This window comes from Lontra canadensis, unplaced genomic scaffold, assembly GCF_010015895.1.
Source record: "Lontra canadensis isolate GAN:19392208 unplaced genomic scaffold, GSC_riverotter_1.0 scaffold75, whole genome shotgun sequence".
NCBI lineage: Eukaryota > Metazoa > Chordata > Mammalia > Carnivora > Mustelidae > Lontra > Lontra canadensis.
The window spans coordinates 9,341,135-9,360,079 of record NW_022631069.1 but is presented as its reverse complement, the minus strand read 5'-3'; the positions used below and the strand labels follow the sequence as shown (position 1 = coordinate 9,360,079).

Sequence of the window (18,945 nt, the reverse complement as noted above, 5' to 3'; positions counted from 1 at the left end):
TGCCCCTGTTAGCTGAGATCCCTCGAGCTGGTGCAGGAGTGGGCTCTGTAGCTTCCCGTTACAGGGACTAAGGGCAGAGTATCATCAGCATGGCTCCAACACTGAGAGATCCACAGCAATGTCATTCATCCGTTAGACTCTGAGGAGGGAGACCTGAGAGTGGTGTAAAAGGTGGCTCCAGTTCTGAATCTGCTTAACTTAAGTGAGAGTCCTTTGGGGAGTGCGCTTTGTGGAGTTGGGGCCATTGAGGATTTTCTGTCCTTGTTTTTTTCTCTCCTGGCTCTAGCTGCATCCTACACAGATAGCTCGGATGATGAGGTTTCCCCCCGAGAGAAACAGCAGACCAACTCCAAGGGCAGCAGCAATTTCTGTGTGAAGAACATCAAGCAGGCAGAATTTGGACGCCGGGAGATTGAGATTGCAGAGCAAGGTAAAGAAAGGGAGTGGGTAGGGGACCAGAAGCAACCCGCTTGCTGGTCATCAGGATCCACAGACAGCTTGACACTTGAAAGTCGCCTTGAAAAATTCAACCTTCTGGGCTCTTGTATAAGCAGATCTCTGCACGCAGCTTGAGCCTCAGGGTTCTTGTTCTTGTTCTCCTTGCTTCCTGTTCTCAGCACGTAGTAATTACACAGAGTAGTTTCTGTTTTCCTCCCCCATGACACCATATTCGGAGATCTCCTTGTGGACTCAGCAAGTCCTGGATCACTACATGGTGGTTAGTTCTGCGGGATTCTACCACAGCTGCCAATCTCAGAGACCCACATTTTCCAGAAGCAGCAGATGTGGGAGGGTTTTCAGCTAAGGATGTGGTGAGCAGTGTCTCTTTGGTCTTTGGTCCTTAGCACCCTCTGCTGGAGCAAGAGTGAAAGTGACTGACAGTCCGTTAAATCTTGGTTTTCCCCACCCACCCCACTCCTGATAAGGTCTTTTTACTCTTGTTACTTTCACACTAAAGGTGTGCTCTCTTCTGGGGGTAAGTATGAAACCAAACAGACTGACAGAATGGGGTTAGGCTGCATAGAAAAAAAGCAAGTGCTCTTCTGCTGAGGGTGAAGACTTCCTTCCTGGTTTGATGATTAGGAGTCCTTTAGCCAATGCCATAACCACTTCCCTCCTCCCAAGTGAATGATGAGACTCACTCTCCATTTTGACCAGATGTGAGAATTCATTCTCTATTCAGTCCTCTGCAGGAAGAGAGAAATTTCCAAGCGGTTGGATAACAACTCCCCAACTGTCTTTCTGCTGTTGAAGCTGCCAGTCATCATGGAAATTTATTTGGTGTTTCTACCTTATCTTGCAATATCTCAACAGATCCAGACCACCCCTAGATGTTGCTGGGGCAGAAATTGATAATACTGCTAGTGCAGACCTAGCTCAAATCCTCTGTTCTTTCACAGACATGTCTGCTCTGATTTCACTCAGGAAACGTGCTCAGGGGGAGAAGCCCTTGGCTGGTGCTAAAATAGTGGGCTGTACACACATCACAGCCCAGACAGCGGTGAGTTTGCTGGGAGACTAAAGAGGGACTTCTGATGAGGGGGAGAAATAAACTTTTTTTTTATTTGCTTTTCCTTCCGTATCTATCCAATCTCCAAATGCTAATGACTATTAGGTGGGACCTCCTGTTACACAGTAATGGGGTTTTCTACTCTGTGTGTATAGTTATAACGTATGTTTACAAACCTGACTCAGGGAGATCTAGATCTGCAAAAATACAACTGTTAGGAAGATGTTCAGACTTTTAGGAACACATCTTTGGGGTAAAGTTAGATAGCAGTAGGCTCCCTCGCTGAACCATACCCTCTTACAACTTCCCAGTGTAGCACTAGTTGCTGCAGAGTGTGCTGCTCCTACCCAGCCCTCCTCTCTCTCACTCTGTCCTCCCGTATGTCTCCATAGGTGTTGATTGAGACACTCTGTGCCCTGGGGGCTCAGTGCCGCTGGTCTGCTTGCAACATCTATTCCACTCAGAACGAAGTGGCTGCGGCCCTGGCCGAGGCTGGTAAGTTTAGCCTTTTTCACCAACTGTGCTTCAAAATAATTATCTAAGTAAAATGTTTACGTATCAAAACTGTCTTTATGGTTACGTGTTTGTCTAGAGGACTTAAAACGTTGGAGGGTAATAAGAATAGCAACAGGAAGAAAATGGGTAATAAAAGGAAGGTCCATATCCCTGATACGGTCATAAAGAATGACCTTTGAAAAGAATCTTAATTATATGGGGAGATGCTTAATTCTAATGGTAAGTGAACAAGGAGGAATATTAAACTGTATGAGGTATAGGAGTTCAGCTGATCTCTTTTCACCAAAGGCTCATCGCTTTTGAGGGCACACAAGTAAGAAGTGCCTTTAGTACTAGTAGCTCATTAGAAAACTTGGTGTTCAATATTGTATTGAAACTATATGAACTACTTGTAAAGTTCAGCTCAGCTTGAAACAGTTTTTACTGTAAAAATGTTCAGAAGAAAATCGTTGTGAGGTTTCTTAAAGGACTTACCATCTCCCTGGGATCCTCAGAGAGCAACTTTATAATACTTTTGATTTTCTTGTTCTTTTCTGGTGTTCATTACAGAAAATTTAGGAATTTCCAAATAATAATAATAATAATAATCCTACTGCACAGGGATAATATTTTACACATTTTTCCTTTTTTCTATTCACTTTTTACAGAGATAAATAAGTCTCAATATATAATTTATAACCTAAAACATAACACTTTCAGAAGTAGTTTTCCATGTCCCTGAAAACTTCTTGAAAGCATCATTTGTAATAATCATACGGCCACATGATTTTTCTTCATTGTTTTACTCATGTTGACCATTTAGGTTGTTCCAAGATTCTTTCTAATACAAATAATGTTCTAGTGAACAACTTTATTTTGATTCCCATTTCACTTTATCTCCTTAGGTTGTTAAGAGTTCCAAGTATAAAACTGACGAAAGAGAGTAACAATTTAAGGTTCCAAAATACTTCTAAAAAAAACAAAAATCTCTTAAATTTGTTACTGATTTCTGAGCTACAGGTGCCATTTTTACTTTCTGCCCTTTCGAAGTTGTTTCCTGTCCAACATAGTTCCTGTAGCCCTTTTCCTCTTCACATGGATCTCAGAAAGTAGTATTGGGATAGCAGACTCCCAGGAGGAGGAATGAGCTGATTTGTTCCCATCCCCACAGGAGTTGCAGTGTTTGCCTGGAAGGGCGAGTCAGAAGATGACTTCTGGTGGTGTATTGACCGTTGTGTGAACATGGATGGTTGGCAAGCTAACATGGTAATGATGTATATTCATCCCACACTCTGACCATAGATTTGTTTCCTTTTTTCCCTCAAAGCATGGTTCCCTAAATATGTTTTGGATGTATGTTCTGATACACTTACTTTGTTGTCAGAGTGTTTAGCTCAATACCTATTCAGAATGGGTCTGAGTACTAAATGGAAAGGTGGGGGAAGGGTAAAACTAAAGTGAACACTTGTGGCTCAAACACAGCAGAATGAAATAGAAAGAAATAATATGGTTCCTCTTTGGAGTAGAATTCTGGTTTCTTTCCTTCCTGCCCCAGCTCGCCTTTTGCATCCCACAGAGCTATATATTTCAAGACTCTAGACTAAAAACGAGTCTATGATTAGCCTAATACTCTTCACTATAGCCAAGAACAAACTTAGGAATCCTTTTAACCATTCTACACCAACAGATTTGACTGTGTTTCCACTGTCTAAACCTGTTCTAAGGAGCTCTGAGGAGTGCTCCTCCAAAACATACAGGGCTCTCTTACTAGTACAGAAAGTGGGTTCAAAGTTCCCCCCCAGCTCTAGCAGCCTGAATGCCCATAGAAGTCTTCTGGCTGTTCTGTAGATCCTGGATGATGGGGGAGACTTAACCCACTGGGTTTATAAGAAGTATCCAAACGTGTTTAAGAAGATCCGAGGCATTGTGGAAGAGAGCGTGACTGGTGTTCACAGGTAACAGATTCTGGAGTAGCTGCCCCTTGTGTCCTTGCCTCAGCAAACTCTCCTGGTCTCCATTAGGCTTGAGGGCTATGTTTCAGACATGTAACTAAATGGGAGTACCTTCATTAGATAAAACTTCTCTGTTTTTACTTCTGAAGAATCCAGGAGATCCTAAAAGGAAGTTATTTCAGGTTCTAGTTCTCACATTTTTCTTTCCCACTTATTCCACTGTGAGTCTCAACCAGTGTTGGGAGGTGTAGAGAATGAATGTATCTGGAAAACTGTATTCAATATTGTATTAAAATTTTATATTTGAAATACAAAAAAAAATCCTATTGTAAAACTATATATTACACACACTACAAAAAGTAAAACTGGGCAAAATATTCTTGGTTTGTCAAAAACCCTAAAAGATCTCTTTCTGGAAGAGTGTTTCTCCGTTGTGGGCACACTGCACATGCTCACACAAGCACACATAGGCAACCGAATCAGAGTCATTGATAACTTTTGTTTATCAGAAGTAGGCATGTTTGTTTGTTTTTTTAATCAAGAAAATGCTGGTCTAAGGAAATACATCCCCTTTTATGGAAGAGAAGTCAATTTCTTCTATTGAAAGGGTTTTTTTTCCCCTTCCAAAAAAAGGGCGGGAGCCTGGGGGAGAGAAAATGAAAAGAGGTGAGGACAAGGAAATGCTCTTGCTTACTGATATCCTTGGGCAATAAATACAGCTGGGGTGGGGGGCAGCATGGCGCTCGAAGAGAATTAGGCAGATTTTGCCGGGTAGTAATTTCGGTTTTGTTTGTTTTTGTGGCTTCTTTTCCCTTTAGGCTGTATCAGCTCTCCAAAGCTGGGAAGCTCTGTGTACCTGCCATGAATGTCAATGACTCTGTGACCAAACAGAAGTTTGATAACTTGTACTGCTGCCGAGAGTCCATTTTGGACGGGTAGGTTGAAACGCACAGATACCAGACTCCGAGGGGACAGGTTTGGGTTGGGTCTCAGTGTTGTTCTGAAACTACTCCTGGTCTTCTCCCGTGGTCTTCCCGTCGTCTTCCTTTGGCGTTAAAGGTTCGTTAGAGGGGCTCCTGTCATACTGGGCCCAGCCAGCTTCCTGCTGGAGTTCTCATGGGGCGTTGCCTCACACTTTTGCTTTTGTGCAGAGGGACTGTGTCTGGGCTAATAATGTTTAAGTTGAGCCCTTATCTGTTTTCCACAGCCTGAAGAGGACCACGGATGTGATGTTTGGTGGGAAACAAGTGGTGGTGTGTGGCTATGGTGAGGTAAATAGCTGGGTCTCAGTGTCTTCTCATAGACTTTCTAGAAATGTGGAGTGAAGGCAATCCATGCTGTCAGTGTGGTCACTGACACGGGGTTAAAACACGCTTCGAGATAATGTATCTCTGTAGCAGAAGTGCTTTATTCAGAATTATGAATAGAGATGTACAAAATCCATTGAGTTTTCAGATCTCACCACACTGTCTTGTGGAACGGCATGTTGGCAGCCCCGCCCCTCCCTCCACCGGGATAACAGTTACCTTTCATGAGACTGACTTCAAGTGAACATGTGGCATTTTAGCCACACAAGTGACCTGGGACTGGAGTGAAGGGTGTGACCCGAGGTGGTACATAGTTGATGATCCCTAAACTAGACTAGGTGAAGGAGACTTTTGTCATCAGTGACCCATGGAGGTTCTTGAACTGCTGGGCTGTCCTTGAGTTCGATGCATCTTAAATGAGAGTTAATCAGGTTTTTCTGGAACAAGCTATGAGAGGTTACAATTGCTCTTCCTTGGTCTTGTTTTCCGGATGGTAATACTTATTTGATCTCCCAGTTTCGTTCACTATTCCGAGCCCCAGCCCTTGCTGTGAAATATGAATGTCAGATCACCTCTCTGGCTGAGGTTCACAGCATAATCTGGATTTGTTTATGCTCTGCCTGGCTTGGAGCATCCCTGCAAGGGCTCAGTGGAGCATTGGTGATTTCAGGGAGGTTAATTCCCATCTCCCAAATAGCCACATGCCCCCTACCCATGCCTTAAATGACCTGACACCCCTACTTCTTTCTTATGCTCTGCAGGTGGGAAAGGGCTGCTGTGCTGCTCTCAAGGCCCTTGGAGCAATTGTCTACATCACAGAAATCGACCCCATCTGTGCTCTGCAGGCCTGGTAAGAACAGGATGGTAATACTGTTAGATTCATCCCTGGTACTTAGTGTTTCTGAGAGTTTATGATTGATTATATTAACCGTTCCTTGCAGAAATCTCTCTAAAGGAAGAGAAAGCTAGGAGGATGGCTCTTCCCTCCATTGTAAGCCCAGGACACTCCTAGAGCTTCTCGGCATTTTCCCTTCCTGATTGGAATCTCGGGGAGCCCGAAGAGGCCAGTGTGTAGCTTAGAACAGCTTGTCACTTTCCCATGAGATAGCACTGGACCCGACTTCAGAAGGGAGTTTCTCTGGTCTCATTTTGTGACCAGTCTCTGTGCCACTGCCTCCTTGCTTTGCTCATTGTGTTCCTTCCTTTCCTTCCAGCATGGATGGGTTCAGGGTGGTAAAGCTAAATGAAGTCATCCGGCAAGTTGATGTCGTAATAACTTGCACGGGTAAGTATCAGTGCTTTGGTGTACATGGAGGACTGGTAGCTCTGAGGCCAAATCTTGAAAGTGGTCTTTCAGATAAAGTAGGTGAGACCTGTGCTCGGTGTAAAAGTATCAGAACCAGAATAAGCTATCGGAACCTTAATATGTTTTCCAGAACCAAGAACCTTTTTTCTTGAAGGTGATTTACACTGTTGAATCTTAAAACCAAATCACTGAGTGTAAAAAGCTGTTACGCAGTGTACTCATTTCTCATAAAGGATGCATTCCCTTCAGTGCAGCAGGCATCCTCTTTTCCCATGTCCTCACCGGAAGCCAGGTACCTTTGTCCCCCAGCATCTTTCTTTGGCTGCTCTCCTTTACTTTTAGGAAATAAGAATGTAGTGACACGGGAGCATTTGGACCGCATGAAAAACAGCTGTATCGTATGCAATATGGGCCACTCCAACACAGAAATTGATGTGGTAAGGTTTCCCTCATTGATTTGCTGCAAGGCCTTTTTCCCCTCCCTTCCACTATAGCCACCGTCAACTGTGCCATCTTCCTTTCAGACCAGCCTGCGCACTCCAGAGCTGACATGGGAGCGTGTGCGCTCTCAGGTGGACCATGTCATCTGGCCAGATGGCAAACGCGTTGTCCTCCTGGCAGAGGTACACACACGGGAGGGCAATGTCGTTAGATCCATGGCGGAGAGCGGGGAGATAGGGAGAAAGCATTGGGCCCAGGTTTTCCTGAACTCCATCTCTAGATAGAGATCTAGTTCTTAAACTTTCTGGTCCCTAAAATAGAACCACTCAAAAAAAGATCTACCTTTTACCAAGTAATACACTATTTCCTGGCTCCCATGGCTGCTTCAGCTTGTCATACTCACACGGGCTTACGGGAAATAAGATAAAATCTAGAGGCCTGATGTGCAACTGTAATTCTTTCTGTACCGACTGAGTCCTATCCTGCTCTGCTTCACTTGCATGACACTGGAATCAGACGGAGGGGGAGCACAGCTCACCCACGGCTCTCTTACCTTTTCAGGGTCGTCTTCTCAACCTGAGCTGCTCCACAGTTCCCACCTTTGTTCTGTCCATCACAGCTACAACACAGGTATGTGGCCAAATGCCTGCCTCTCCTGCCCTGAGATTAGTGGAACCAGACCTGGGTCAGAGTTCAATGAGAGTGTGCCGTGCTGTGTTCTTTTCCACCTGTTTCAGGCCACAAGGGGCCAAGACGGGCTTTCTCAAGTGTAGAAAAGAGTCCTCAGGCAGAGTCAGTGTCTGTGCCACTTTGAGTTGGCTATGTTAGTTGAGAAGGTAGGGTTCCAGCCTAGTTGTATTTAGTCTCTTCTTTTATTAGGAACGAAACAAAAACAGCAGCAAATCCTCTTATGATGCGTGGTGGTGTTTGCTGCAGGCCAAGTCCTGGGTACTGTCATCATGATAGATCATTGTGGTACTTACCCCAAGACCCTGTTAGATTGAGTTTTATTTTTAGGTCCTTGTCTAAGAAGTCTTCTGACCCTCTTTTCCCAACTTAGGCTTTGGCACTGATAGAGCTGTATAATGCACCTGAGGGACGATACAAACAAGATGTATACCTGCTTCCTAAGAAAATGGGTGAGTGAGAAACAGTAGGAGCCTGTACCGAGCCCCAGATTTTTCCATGGTTTGGTAAAATGAAAGTATTGGATTTAGAGTCAGAGTTCTAATCTGCATCCTAGCATTTCATGGTTTCTGGGCCTCAGGACCAATTCTAATCTCCTCAATATCTTTATCAATAATGTGAGAGTAATAGTTACATACGTTGTAGGATTGTAGTAAGAATTAGAGCTAATGAGTAAAAGTGCTTAGCATAGTGGTTTAAGGTAGATGTTCTTATTCTTAGTAGCCATATGGAGTTCAGTAAACTTCCCACCACCAGTGACCAAGATGAGAGAAACAGAAACAAATCTAGGTTTTATCATCCATCCTCTGTAAATATGGAACCTCCTGATAATCTGGGGGACAGCTCTGTTGTGTTCATGTGGCATACTACATCATTTCTGGTTCTTTGCCCTTCTGGAATAGTGGCACCCACCTCCCATCTATAACTGGTCAGCCCCTTACCCCTTCTTTAAAGCTGAAAGACTTCTCACTCTCATCTCCTCCAACCAGCTTATCTCAGATTACTTTTTTTTTCTTTAATTTATATTCATAAAAGTAAAGCCTGGGAAGTTTTATCTATGGAAGAGTAATCAGTTTGCACCAGCTGCCTTAGAAATCAGTGATCCTAAGATTTGAGGCCTTTATGGATATTATTCTAAAGAAATCGTAATGATACAAAGCACTTTTGAGCTATTGGTATCTACTTTGTTTCATAGTTTGAATGTAATTCAGTTAAGGAAGTTGCTACAGGAAGGTGAGAGTCATATGTAGCATGTTAGCCACTGGGGTAAAGCCAAAAGCTTTACCAGAGAAGGATGGGGAGATACAAGTCTAACCCATTTTGTCACCCTAGCAAATGGCTTTCGAAATGCATTCTGGATATACAGAGAGAAGTACCCTGCCAGAAAGGCAACTTTGAGGGTTCTTTAAGCAAATATTTCGAGTTATAGGTGCTTTCACAGTGATTTCATTCCTTGTCCTCCTCAAAAAGCTTCAGATGAAAATAGGGGGAGGGTGTGCCCTGAGAGGCAGATTGAAACGGAGTGAGTTCCCCTGCCACTGTGTTCTTCCTAGATGAGTACGTTGCCAGCTTGCACCTGCCATCATTTGATGCCCACCTGACAGAGCTGACAGATGACCAAGCAAAATATCTGGGACTCAACAAAAATGGGCCATTCAAACCCAATTATTACAGGTAACTTGGAGGAAAACAAGTGAGACGCTCTTTTACCCAATATTAAACAAAGCATGTTAGCCAGCTTTCTTAAATAAAGTGGTGTGCCTGATTTTGAAGAGTACCAGACCTCTGCTCCAGACTAACATGGTAGCAGAGAAATTGTATATCTAGTAGATGTAAGGGGTGAGGGTTTTCTAGAATTTTGAAGCAGGAAGCTTGGCCTCCGCCCCAGAGATTCTAATACAGTTGGTCTGGCATGGGGCCCAGACTTATTTTCTAAAAGCTCCCTAGATTAATGTATAGTCAGGGTTAAAAACCACTGGCTTATATTATCAGGGAGCAGGAAATGAAACCAGAGATGGCATTGCCAGAAACCCCATGGAAGCAGAGGGAAGAATGATCCATGAGGAATGGCTGTAGGGATTCCGCCGGGGCCGGGAGGGACCCTGAGGAGTATCCTCTGTTTCTGATTTTTCTCTTGGATCTCTCATGTGGAAGACCCAAGTGCTAACCAAGCAGTCTCTTCCTTTACAGATACTGATGGACCATATTACCAAGGACCAGTCCACGTGTCCCACACAACTCTAAAAGAAATATTTTTTAAGATAACGTTTATTTTCTTCTTATTCCTTTCCTGTTGATTTTTTTTTTTTCCTGTAATTTCATTTTCGTTTTCTTCATCTCATTGTCCAAGTTCTGCAGACCACACAGGAACTTGCTTCATGGCTCTTTAGATGAAACTGAGGTTCAAGGTTCCTCACCCTAGTCACTAAAGAAGGATTTTACTCTCCCAGCCCAGAAAGGTGATTCTTTCTTTCCCATTTCTGGGGACTTTAGTCTTAATTGGGTACCTTATTAACAGGAAATGCTAAGGTACCTTCTTTGTTGAACAATCTGCAATGTCTAAATTGCCTTAAAAGAGCCCATTTCTTAGCTGCTGAAATCAGTGCTCTTTCACTTTGTCAGAGGAGCAGGGATGGCACCCACTAGCCAGGTAGGTTAGATGTCAGGTGGCGCATGCTCATTTCTCCAGGTGTTCCAACCCCTGTTTCCTGTGTGCAGGCGGTGTGTCTGGTTCAGAGATGTGTACTGTTAAGATCCAGTTGGTCCACTTGGATTTAGTACAACCCTTCCTCCACTCCCACCAGACCTTCTCATTTTTCAAGTTTTTAACCAGACTGCACTCAAGTTTAATTTTGTCCCCTAGCATTGATTTCCGTTGTACAAAAAAAAAAAAAAGAGAGAGAGAGAAAGAAAGAAAAAAAAAGGTAAGAAAAATGTTGAGTGTTAACACTGAGGAACTGCTTGGGTGATTAGTCATTCCCAGTTTCTCTTTTGAACCTTTGGAGCTGAGAGTGCAGAGTTGAGTCTGGAGAAAAGCTGGCCTCAAACTCTGATAAGTCTCTTTGTTTCTAGCCCATAGTTTATAGCTTCAGTGAACTGGGGCCATAATGGCAAATTCTGTCAGCTCTGCCCCATACAGCTTGTGCTGAAGGCGAATTTCTTGAGCCATTACTCAGTCTAAAACACTGAGCTCTATCTTTAGGATTTATCCTTTAAGAGCAAATTTCTGGTCAGCTGTGCTTCTGCAACCTAAAATATTTAAAGGGAGGTAGATGTGGATGGGAGGGAAAGAATAAATTGGGCCAGAGTGAGGGAAATGTAGTTCCATGTAACTGGTCTGGGACTTTAGGCCCCATGTATAACATTAGTTTTACAGAAGTGGTACCTCTTTTAATTGACACGTGTCACAAAAAGTTTATGAACCAAGATCTTAAGGGGCAGTTTGTGCACAGAGAAGGTAATCAGTGCGTTCTGGCTCATGCTCGGAAAGAATCCCTAGAAAGGCCTTCAAAGATTGGAGAGGTATGTATTCCCATGCCATGCACCCTGCTTACTGGCATTTCTGCATGGTCCGATGAGCTTTATGCTCACGAGCTTTAAGTATATAATTATCCAGGATTCTAAATCTTCAACTTGTTCTAGCTGGTGATCCTTCAAAGTTGGGTCAGCATTAGTGCTAGGTACTAGCAATGTTCATTTCTCTGTTGCCGTTGATCAGAGAGACATAAAAACATAAGAAAGGAAAGCTTTCACTCTGCAGCCTTCTAGCAGAGACTTGCCAAAACATTTTTCCTTTTCCTCTCCCGGTTCTCCCCTACCCAGCCCCTTCCCACTTCTTTTCAGTGTGACCATGCTTTCTTCTCTGTAGATGCTAAGGGTTCAAGCCCTTTTTCCCAGGGCATTGAATCAGCCAATCAGAACACCCCATCCTGGAGGGGCGGTAACCTGGCCAAAAGTGGTATCCATGACATCAGCTCTGCTGGAGGCAAGGGGCCCAGGTCCCGCTGCCCTCTGGCCTGCCCCCTGCTCCCAATCTATTACTGTGTCCATAGGAATAATAGGTAAGGGCTCCATCTCTGTCAAGCCATGTAACAAAGGGCACTGTGGGAAAATGTCTGACATCAGAGGGAGCGTGTGGAGAGCAACTCGGGAAGAACAAGTTTATTTTGTATTGAATGATTTTTAATGAATGCAATATTAATCCTTGCAGATGAGCAATAATCATTAAAGTCAATTAAAATGATAAGACCTTATTGGGATTCTGTGTCATTCTTGCCTGAACAGCAGAACGTCATTAGGACTTGTTTTCTAGGGTAGGATGAGTCAGAGGTCAGTCAGCAGTCTCTAACAGAGATGTGCTGAGGACCTAGTACGGAGAGGAACAGGCTGGATGCAGAGTTTTTCAGGAGTACCTTAAGTTGTGTGTGCCTGCTCTGTGCCAAAGCACCCGCACTCAGAATGTCTTCAAGAAACAAATCTGCAAGGAACCTGGCTGGCTCACTAGGTGGAGTGTGCAGTTCTTGGTCTTGGGGTTGGGAGTTTGAGCCTTGTGTTGGGTGTGGAGATTACTTAAAAATAAAATCTAAAAAAGAAAAATCTGAAACTTCAGGGCGCCTCACTTGCATAGTCCCCCTTCAAGACCCTGTACCTAATTCTTTTCCTTAAAGAATGTCTCCGGGGCACCTGGATGGCTCAGTCAGTTAAGCGGCTGGCTGACTCTTGGTTTCAGCTCAGGTCATGATCTCAGGGTCATGAGATCGAGCCCCCCGTTGGGTTCTGTGCTTACCATGGAGTCTTCTTGAGACTCTCTCCCTCTCCCTCTGCCACTCCCCACTGTTCCCTTGCTTGCAAATAAATAAATCTTTAAAAAAAAAAAAGTCTCCAAAATTAGGAAAGCTTCAGCCCCTCCCACAACTGTATCCAACTCTGGAGTTGTCTCCTGTCTTCTGGTGTAACAATGTATCTATTAATAATACTCAAAAGTAATACCTTTTCTATTTTGTTAAATTGGTCCCAGACGATGTTGATGATTTCTGTGCAGACTGGTAAAATGAGTGTTTTTAATGCTGGGAGGCTTTATCCATGCACATAAATCCAAATTTAAGATAAACTTCATACTGCCTAATTAGAGATTTAAACTTTAACTGTCTCGGGAGTCTCTTTGATAACTTTTAAGATTATAAAAAGTTGCCTATTATGATGGGAAAATATGTGCGTGTGCATGCACAAACATTCCCTAGCTCTGTCAACTAAATGAGCCTTGCAGCAGTCTCATTCCCCCGATACAATGCACACATCTAGCATCCAGATTTAGGCATTACATTCTCCACTTAAAGGAGCCAGGACTGTTTGGAGAAAGGGCTGAGTCCATGGCTGAGCAGGAAAAGTACAAGATGAGCCAGAAAGAAAGAAAGTAGTTAAAAAGTGATGGGGGCATGTCAAAAGGACACAGAAGCCAGCTTTAAAGGAATTTACACTGGGCAAATCTGAGACAATCTGACATCAAAATAAGGGCTTATAAATCATTAAATAAAATTGGAAACTAAGTTTATGCTGATATGAATGAATGGTTAAATAAGGAATTGGATATGTACATAGTTTCAAAGTACCTTCCTATAAAAGAGTATAAGGGGGAAAGGAATAGTTTTAAAGTAGAGAAGCTGGCAGACCACCTTAATTGAACAAAATAAAAATCAGTAATGGGGGTCGCCTGGGTGGCTCAGTGGGTTAAAGCCTCTTCCTTCGGCTCAGGTCATGATCTCAGGGTCCTTTGATAGAGCCCTGCATCGGGCTCTCTCCTCAGCGGGGAGCCTGTTCTCCCTCTCTGTCTGTATCTCTGTCTACTTGTGAGCTGTCAAATAAATAAAATCTTTTAAAAAAAAATCAGTAATGGGAGGATTCTCACCTCCCATTTCAATCCTCCACTCTGGAATGCACTGAAAAGGAACAGCATCCCTCTGTGGTATTTCTGCCAAAGATGTAAAACCTGAATGTAATCATGAGGAAGCATCAGACAAATCCAAATTGTTTTTACAAAATTACTGGCCTATAGTCAGGCTTCCAAAGTGCCAAGGTCACCGAAGTCAAAGAATGACCAAAAAAACTGCAGAGACTAATAAAACAACTAAATAAACTGAACTGGATCATTTTTACTGTAAACATTACTGGGACAAATGGTGAAACCTGAAAGGAGGCCAAGGACTAGGTGGTGGGAACTTCTGTTGATTCCCTGATGTTAACGACTAAACTGTTGTCTATAGAGTGTCCTTGCTTGGAGGAAATAAGGACTCAAATATTAGGGGGTGATGTGTCATCAGGAAAATGACTCTATCCCAGACAGGCTAGGAAAAGGTTATTTGTAATGTACTTGATACTATTTTGTAAGTTTTATTGCAAAGTTAAAGAATTTTAATGAAAAAAAAATAAAGAATTTTAATGAGAGTTCAAAGACACCTCTCCCCCCAAAAAATCAGACTTTAATTTCATCAATTGAGAAAAGTTTTTTAAATCTATTGGCTCTATTTAGGAACATCTTAGACCAGATAATAAAGTTTAAGACTCCTGGGTTAGCAAAGGAAAAGAAATCGACAAACAGTATTTTACCTGTCTACACAAAACCGTATTTCACTGACAAATCCCAGTGAAGGTAATACACAGACCCGGACAGTTCAACAAAATTGTGGACATCCCTGTGTGGGCTCAGCATGGTGTAACCGCTCCAGAGTGCTCCTTGGACAAAGTCTTAGCTGCCAAATAACTTTGAATGAAGAAAATTTTCAGAGAAATGTGTGAGTTTTCAAAGAACATAGAACAAGAATTGACATCAGTACTTAACCTGCTAACTGCGTGCAAAACTCTGGGTTAGAGCAGGAGTCAGTAAGTGAGCCAAATCTGGCCCACTGCCTGTGTTAGTACAGCTCACAAGCTAAAGAACGGTTTTCACATTTTTAAATGTCTTTTTAAACCGTGACTGCTATTTTGTGACACATGAAAATGACATGAAATTCAAATTTCAGTGTGCATGAATGAAGTTTTATACACAGGCACACTTACTTATGTAATGTCTATGACCCCTTTCACGATGGCAGACAGTTAAGTAGGTGCCCCAAAGAGCTCACAAAGTGCAAAGTATTTACTGGCCTTTTAGGGAAACAGTTGCTGACCGCAGGCATAAAGGTGGTGTGGTAGGTACAAAGGGAAAAATGTGTTGAAAGGCATTGCATTTGCATTCTATTAGGTAAGAAGAGGGAGTCTGAGAGCAGAAGTTGACAGAATGAAAGCACTGGAAAGTAAAGGATATTGAACAGAGTATTCTAGTCCGCTAACAGATCCACAATCCATCTGCATCCTGGCCAGGATTCCCTTTGGTACTAGGAAATCTCAGAAAACTGATAAAGCAACTTAAAAATTAACTTGGGGAAGGTAATTTGTGATTCCAGTCTGGAGTGCGTGAGTGAGTAATCAATTTAGACTTAGTAATCAGTTTTAAATTGCAATCATTTCTCTCTATATGGTACTGGAAACTATATATATACTACAGGAACTTTTAATAGTATTTTGTTTGAGTTTGGTTGGCCAGATAATTAAAGTACTCTGAAAAGGAAATCGAACATATTAAATACAAAAATGCAATAGGAAATGTTTAAAGGAGTTTGTTTATAAATTGGATATTCAAATTTCCCCTAATTAAAAGTAATTAACATTTGCTAGCTTTATAAATATAAGATCTAGAAACCGAACTTTAAAAAAGCTGATGTAATGTTTTTATTACTTCAGTAAATTGAATATTAATTTTTTTGACTGAAGTGATGTCTTCTCTGCGCATACAGCAGCCCTTGAAGACATTTAAGAAATGTCCTCTAAAAAGAATTTTTCTTCTGGACTGTGGGCGAGAGGATGAGTCTCTGATGGGGCCTTTCCCTCTCCTCCGGCCCTCCTGTGGTGTGGTTCTCCACTGCAACCACCAGAGGGCAAGTTGTCTCTGGCCAAGGAAAGATAATAAGCTGTAGCTCTGAGTTCCCTTCTCTGCAACCCCTGTGTTTTGAGGTTGAGAGCATTTCAGATTTTTAGGAAATACACAAATACACAGTATATCATGTAATACCTACTGGGGCTGTGAGGCAGCATTCCATAAACAAATGTGTTGCTATTTCTTCAATTAAATTTTAATATGCACAGAATAAGGGATAAAGACTATCAGTAGCCTCCCATCAGTTCAGATCAGGTTTCGCTGCCACATTGATTTGTGCCAAACTTCAGGGAAAAACTGTTTTAAGATTTATCTGGCAGAGAGAGAGTGTGTGCATGAGCACAGGAACAGGGGGGACGGCAGGCAGAGGGAAAAGCAGGCTCCTCGCTGAGCAGGGAGCCTGACGGTGGGGCTTGATCCTTGGGATCATGACCTGAGCTGAACCAAGGCAGACACTTAACTGACTAAGCCACCCAGGCGTCCCAGGGAAAAACTTTTTGATTTTTAGAATTTGTTTAAATTTTGCACTTGTGGATAATGGTCTGTGGCTCTGGAGTATTAAGAAGAACACAGTGTTTGCTGTAACTGGCTCCATGCTAAAGGCTTTCCACAATTAGCATACTTGATCTTCACAATAACCCCATAAGACAGGTACTACTATTCTCCCCATTGTACAAATGGGGAAATCGAGACAGGGAGGTGAAATAACTTGCCCAAGGATACTCAAATCCCAAGGTGGTGGAGCTGGAAGTAACCCAGAGAGTCTGTCTCCAGGGTCCATGCGTAACAAACACAAGCCAATACAGCTTATAGGAAAGAGGCTCATATCAGATTTCTAGTATGAGTCACATATGGGGCTGGTTAAAAATATAGATTTCCCAATCCTGTCCCAGGCCCACTGAAACAAACTTAGGGCCAGGAGGAAATCAAGCATCTCAAGTCATAGGGCAGTTGATAGGTAGACCTAGGATTTGACCTTCACGCTTTCTGGCTCCCTGAGGCCTTCTTCTGAGTCACCTTGAAGCTCCTCAAGGGTACTTGGAGGCAGTTTCTCTGTGGTTCTCATTTCTTAAAAAAGATCCTTTCAGCAGAAGAAACGACATGGCCATGAAGCCCCGCGCCGCAGATGCCATGACTTTGCGGACATTTCCTGAATAGCAAGCCCCGGTCACCTAGGGAACCTGCTGCCTCTGGGGGCACAGAATACTTGCTTCCCAGAGCCAGAGCCAAACTGGGTCAAAGTCACCCACTCCTGGGGCCGCACAGATCCCCTAATGACCCATTGGGCCCTTGTGCTCTGCATTGGGTTGTTAATCACAAAAGTTCACACACATAATCTACCCACCCCACTGTTTCCTTGCACAAAAACCAAATGAAAGGGGCATTCTCTTCAATGATTCCCTTGCCTTTGTATTTCTCTCTGGGCAAAATGCTTCTGAAGGGCCACTTAGAGGTGTCTTCCCGTCAAGGAAAGTGTGACAAGGAGCTTGAACTGGACAAATACGGGCTTGCAACTCTCCTGAGGGTCAACTGAGCACAGCCTTCCCTGAGGGGCACTAGCTCTTATAGCTTGCTTTCAGGCAAATCTGTCGACAGAGGGGATAGCTGTGCGTGAATATTCTTCCAAGCAAAGATGGCTTTGTATCAAATCTAATGGTAAGATGAAGAAGGGTATTCTCTTTCTCTGTCACACATACAATGGGGAGCAACCATTTGTGTGGCTTTTTCCTATCCCTGCTGTGGGCTTACTAATGTGTGTGCTTTGTCTGTTGGATAGTGTTCTGTTGTGTCTGTGTGTCTGTTGTCTTCTGGTTGGTTTATTGTTTTAAGTCCTCTCTTTCCTTGCTTACCTTCTGTCTGGTTCTATCCATTATCGTGAGCGCAGTATTGAAGTCTCCAACTATTATTGTACAACTATCCATTTCTCCCTTCAATTCTATCAGTGTTTGCTTCATATATTTTGACGGTCTTCATTAGATGCCATACATGTTTATAATTATTAGAGCTTTGTGCTGTTTTGAGACTATTCTTACTACATAAATCCTCCTTTGGGGTGCCTGAATGGCTTAGTCAGTTAAGCTACTGACTCTTGGTTTCAGCTCAGGTCGTGATCTCAGGGTCATGATCGCGGGGTGATGAGACGGAGTCCTGTGTCAGGCTCTGCATTCAGCATGGAGTCTGCTTAAGATTCTCTTTTCCTGGGGTGCCTGGGTGGCTCAGTGGGTTAAAGCCTCTGCCTTCGGCTCAGGTCAGAATCCCAGAGTCCAGGGATCGAGCCCCGCAGCATCGGGCTCTCTGCTCAGCGGGGGGCCTGCTTCCTCCTCTCTCTCTCCCTGCCTCTCTGCCTACTTGTGATCTCTGCCTGTCAAATAAATGAATAAAATCCTCAAAAAAAAAAAATTCTCTTTTCCTCTCCCTCTGCCCCTGCCCTCATGCTCACACTTGTGCACACTCTCTCAAATAAATAAATAAATCTTTATAAATAAATGAATAAATGAATGAGTAAATAAATAAATAAAACCAATTGATATTAATATGGCCACCTCTGCTCTCTCCTGGTGACTACTGCTTGGAATATCTTTTTCTATCCTCCCCTTTCCACTTGATAGTGCCTTTGGATCTCAAGTGAGTCTTACAGATTGCATAGAGTTAGGTTGTGTGTTTGCCCATTCTGCCAATCTTTGTCTTCTGAATAGCAAGTTAAATTTATTACACTTAATTACTTATCAAGAGGGACTTACTCCTGGCATAGTGCTATTTGTATTCCATATGTCCTGTAACTCTTTTGTCTCTCATTTCCTGCCTTACTCTCTTCTTTTCTGTTTAGTTTATTTTTTGTAGTGAGTTGTTTAAATTCCTTTCCCATTTCCTTCTGTGTATATTATACAGCTATTTTCTTTGTGGTTCCCATGGGATTACATTTAAGATTCTAAATTTATAATGCTCTCGTTTAAATTTATACCTTCAATAACATACAAAAACTCTGCTCCTTTATAGCTCTGTCCTTACCCCTTTTGATTGCTGATGTTACAAAATATCATCTTTATACATTGTGTGCCCCAAAACAAATGAATAATTCTTTTAAATTCACTATTCTCCTAAATTATATAGAAAACAAAGTGTGGAATCACAAACCGAAGATACAGTAATACTAGTTTTCACATTAACAATCTTTTTCTTTAAACGTATCAGTGTCATGCAGAAAACTAAAGGTACAGTTATAAGCCATTGGGGGATGGGTAGTTGCTATGGTGGCTAACAGCTGAAATTGATCAAAG

General features: G+C 42.8%; 1 protein-coding gene across 2 annotated transcripts in view; it reads left to right on the top strand.

Moving 5' to 3' along the window:
- AHCYL1 (adenosylhomocysteinase like 1) overlaps window positions 1–11,951 on the top strand; it is a 38,276-nt gene extending 26,325 nt beyond the window's left edge. The window contains exons 3-17 of one of the 2 annotated variants that reach the window (XM_032881511.1): window positions 287–430; window positions 1,401–1,501; window positions 1,903–2,005; window positions 3,177–3,271; window positions 3,854–3,960; window positions 4,776–4,892; window positions 5,165–5,228; window positions 6,026–6,114; window positions 6,479–6,549; window positions 6,913–7,007; window positions 7,095–7,193; window positions 7,573–7,641; window positions 8,072–8,150; window positions 9,252–9,372; window positions 9,889–11,951. In XM_032881511.1, the coding sequence (XP_032737402.1) occupies window positions 287–430; window positions 1,401–1,501; window positions 1,903–2,005; window positions 3,177–3,271; window positions 3,854–3,960; window positions 4,776–4,892; window positions 5,165–5,228; window positions 6,026–6,114; window positions 6,479–6,549; window positions 6,913–7,007; window positions 7,095–7,193; window positions 7,573–7,641; window positions 8,072–8,150; window positions 9,252–9,372; window positions 9,889–9,895 (1,361 nt within the window). In that variant the 3' untranslated portion in view covers window positions 9,896–11,951. Of the gene's footprint in view, window positions 1–286; window positions 431–1,400; window positions 1,502–1,902; window positions 2,006–3,176; window positions 3,272–3,853; window positions 3,961–4,775; window positions 4,893–5,164; window positions 5,229–6,025; window positions 6,115–6,478; window positions 6,550–6,912; window positions 7,008–7,094; window positions 7,194–7,572; window positions 7,642–8,071; window positions 8,151–9,251; window positions 9,377–9,888 lie in introns of those variants that run through there. The other variant, XM_032881512.1, reaches the window with a different exon arrangement.
- Window positions 11,952–18,945: the final 6,994 nt, after the last annotated feature.